At 59.8% G+C, this 2,341-nt stretch overlaps 1 protein-coding gene across 1 annotated transcript in view; it reads left to right on the forward strand.

The window, feature by feature from the left end:
- The window catches only part of COL5A1 (collagen type V alpha 1 chain), a 102,864-nt gene that overhangs the window by 80,159 nt on the left and 20,364 nt on the right, over positions 1 to 2,341 (forward strand). Inside the window, exons 49-51 of the mRNA XM_029921036.1 lie at positions 745 to 798; positions 903 to 1,010; positions 2,001 to 2,054. Coding sequence (XP_029776896.1) covers positions 745 to 798; positions 903 to 1,010; positions 2,001 to 2,054 — 216 coding nt within the window. The remainder of the gene's footprint in view (positions 1 to 744; positions 799 to 902; positions 1,011 to 2,000; positions 2,055 to 2,341) is intronic.

Below are 2,341 nucleotides of genomic sequence, written 5' to 3' on the forward strand. Positions count from 1 at the left end.
AAAAAAAAAAAAAGAATGGTGAATCCAAGACCAGGCCTGTGGCCTCCCAGGGGCTTCCTCGTTAACTGGAAGCAAAGCAGATTCCCTTCACGGCAGACGAGGCCGTGTTTGCTTCTCTTAACCAGCGGTGTGTATTTCCACGCTCACTGCAGAGATGCTGGAAATGACGGACCCGCTGTAAGAACTGTGAAAGAAGCGGGGCCTTCCACATGTACTACCCAGGACTGATGGCCTTAAACCCCTGACACATTTTATCTACACACCTCAGCGTGTGTGGATTCACACGCATGTGTGCACACGTGTGACTTCCTTCAGCTTTTGCAAAACCAGAATCATGCTGAGCGTATGGAAAGTGCGTGCAGCTCTTCACGTTTCGTTTTACGAGTCATGTTCAATGTTACTAAATATTCTTTGGACGTGTCTCTTTTTATTTATTTTGAAAACGTGATTTTTAGTCACTGCATAGTATGCCAACACATGCCGACATTTCCCTGCTGTTGGCTCATTAGGTTTTACTGTTTAACGGGACAGTGCGGCAGACGCCGCGGTCCATAAATCTCCAAGTGCTCTCTGGTGACTTCCTCTGGCTCACGCTGAGACCTGGCATCGTGGGGGAGGCCCCGCATTTGGCCGGAGGCTCTTGGAGGCCTGCTTGGCGCTGTGGCGGGGAGACGGTGGATGCTCCGCGGGTGCTGGGTATCGCGGCGCTGACCTGCTAAGTTTCTGCGGCGTTCTTGTCCCCAGGGTCTGCCGGGACCTCCCGGAGAGAAGGGCGAGACTGGGGACGTGGGTCAGATGGTAAGTGCGACCAGGACACGCCCACCTGGCCGGCGCGGCAGCTCCTTTCTGCTTTGGTTACAGTTTGCGTGTTGTCTGTGCTCAGTGGCTCTCCTTCCCCGTAGGGCCCCCCAGGTCCCCCCGGCCCCCGAGGACCTTCCGGAGCTCCAGGCGCTGACGGACCACAAGGGCCTCCAGGTGGAACAGGCAATCCCGGCGCGGTTGGAGAGAAGGTGACTCATGCCCCTTGCTGTCCTAGTGGCCGACGGAGGCGCGTGCGGGGAGCCCAGGGTGTGCGCATGCGCGCGTCCGGCTGTGGGTACAGTCACGTGTAGGGTGTTCCTGTCGAATGTGCTCTCACACTTAGCAGATCTGTGCCGTGGAGGCAGGGCTCCGACCCCTGTCCCCAGGAACCTCTTGCAGAATGTCCTAGCGTTTCCACCAGCAGGAAGGCCCAGCCCCTCCCTGACCAGCTCTGAGGGCCTACTTGTGTGCTCCCAGCGGCGCGGGGGCATCTGCACTCCCCTCTCCAGCTTCAGTCTGTCCTCCCTCAGCCTGGGGTCCTCCTCGCCTGATCTGATTCGGTTTAAGGCGTGGGCCCTGGGGCCCGTGTGCAGCAGGCAGGACTGCACCTCGGTGCCCGTGATCTTGCTCTGCTTCCAAAGCACTTACCCTACTTCCTTGGGGGAAAAAGGAACGAAACCAATATGCTCCATTCATTCGCATCCCCCGTACACCATTTCCAGAACTTTCTGACATCAGCCCATTAAGTTGAAAAGTTCTCCATCACTGCCCCTGTTTTATGACATGAAACTTAGAGAGAAACCTCTCCTGCTGAGGCCGCAACTTAATGAGGCTCCTGCCTCCGCCGGGCGGCCGCCCCCCTGAGCGTATGGTGCTGGCGTCTCTCCGCCTCGGCGTGGCCCTCCCTCCTGCGCTGTCCCCCAGCCCTTCCACGGCCTTCTCTTCGTTGTCCCCTAGAACTCACCCCAGCGCCGTCGGTGATGCCCACCGTGCGCTGGTCACCTCCTCTGTGTGACCGTCACACCTGCCAGTGCCACCGTCAGCACAGGCCCGGGCACAGATGGGTCTGCCCTCCAACCCCGCACACTGTCAGAGGGCACTGGCCACTCGCTCGCCCCGCCTCACCCCTGCCCGACAGCGTTGAGGTCTGCTGAATGCTTGGAGCCAGAGCACCGTAACCATGTCCGTTTCCTCCTTAGGGGGAGCCTGGCGAAGCTGGAGAGCCTGGCCTGCCTGGAGAGGGGGGCCCTCCGGTGAGTGGGCTGGGGGCCCACCATGGACCCCTGCTGGATGGGAAGTCCCCAGTCAGTCCCCATTTTCCAATCCATGAGATGGGAGCCACATCTCCCGTTGTGCTTACTTCAGCGGGGTTACCGAGCCACAGGGGTGCGCGAAGGGGAGCGAGCACATGCGCGGTGCGAGCGTGCATGCGTGTGCCTGTGTGCGTGTGCCTGTGTGCCTGTGCCTGGTTGCGTGTGCCTGTGTGCCTGTGCCTGTGTGCGTGTGCCTGTGTGCGTGTGCCTGTGTGCCTGTGCCTGTG

Source organism: Suricata suricatta, chromosome 13 (assembly GCF_006229205.1).
Source record: "Suricata suricatta isolate VVHF042 chromosome 13, meerkat_22Aug2017_6uvM2_HiC, whole genome shotgun sequence".
NCBI lineage: Eukaryota > Metazoa > Chordata > Mammalia > Carnivora > Herpestidae > Suricata > Suricata suricatta.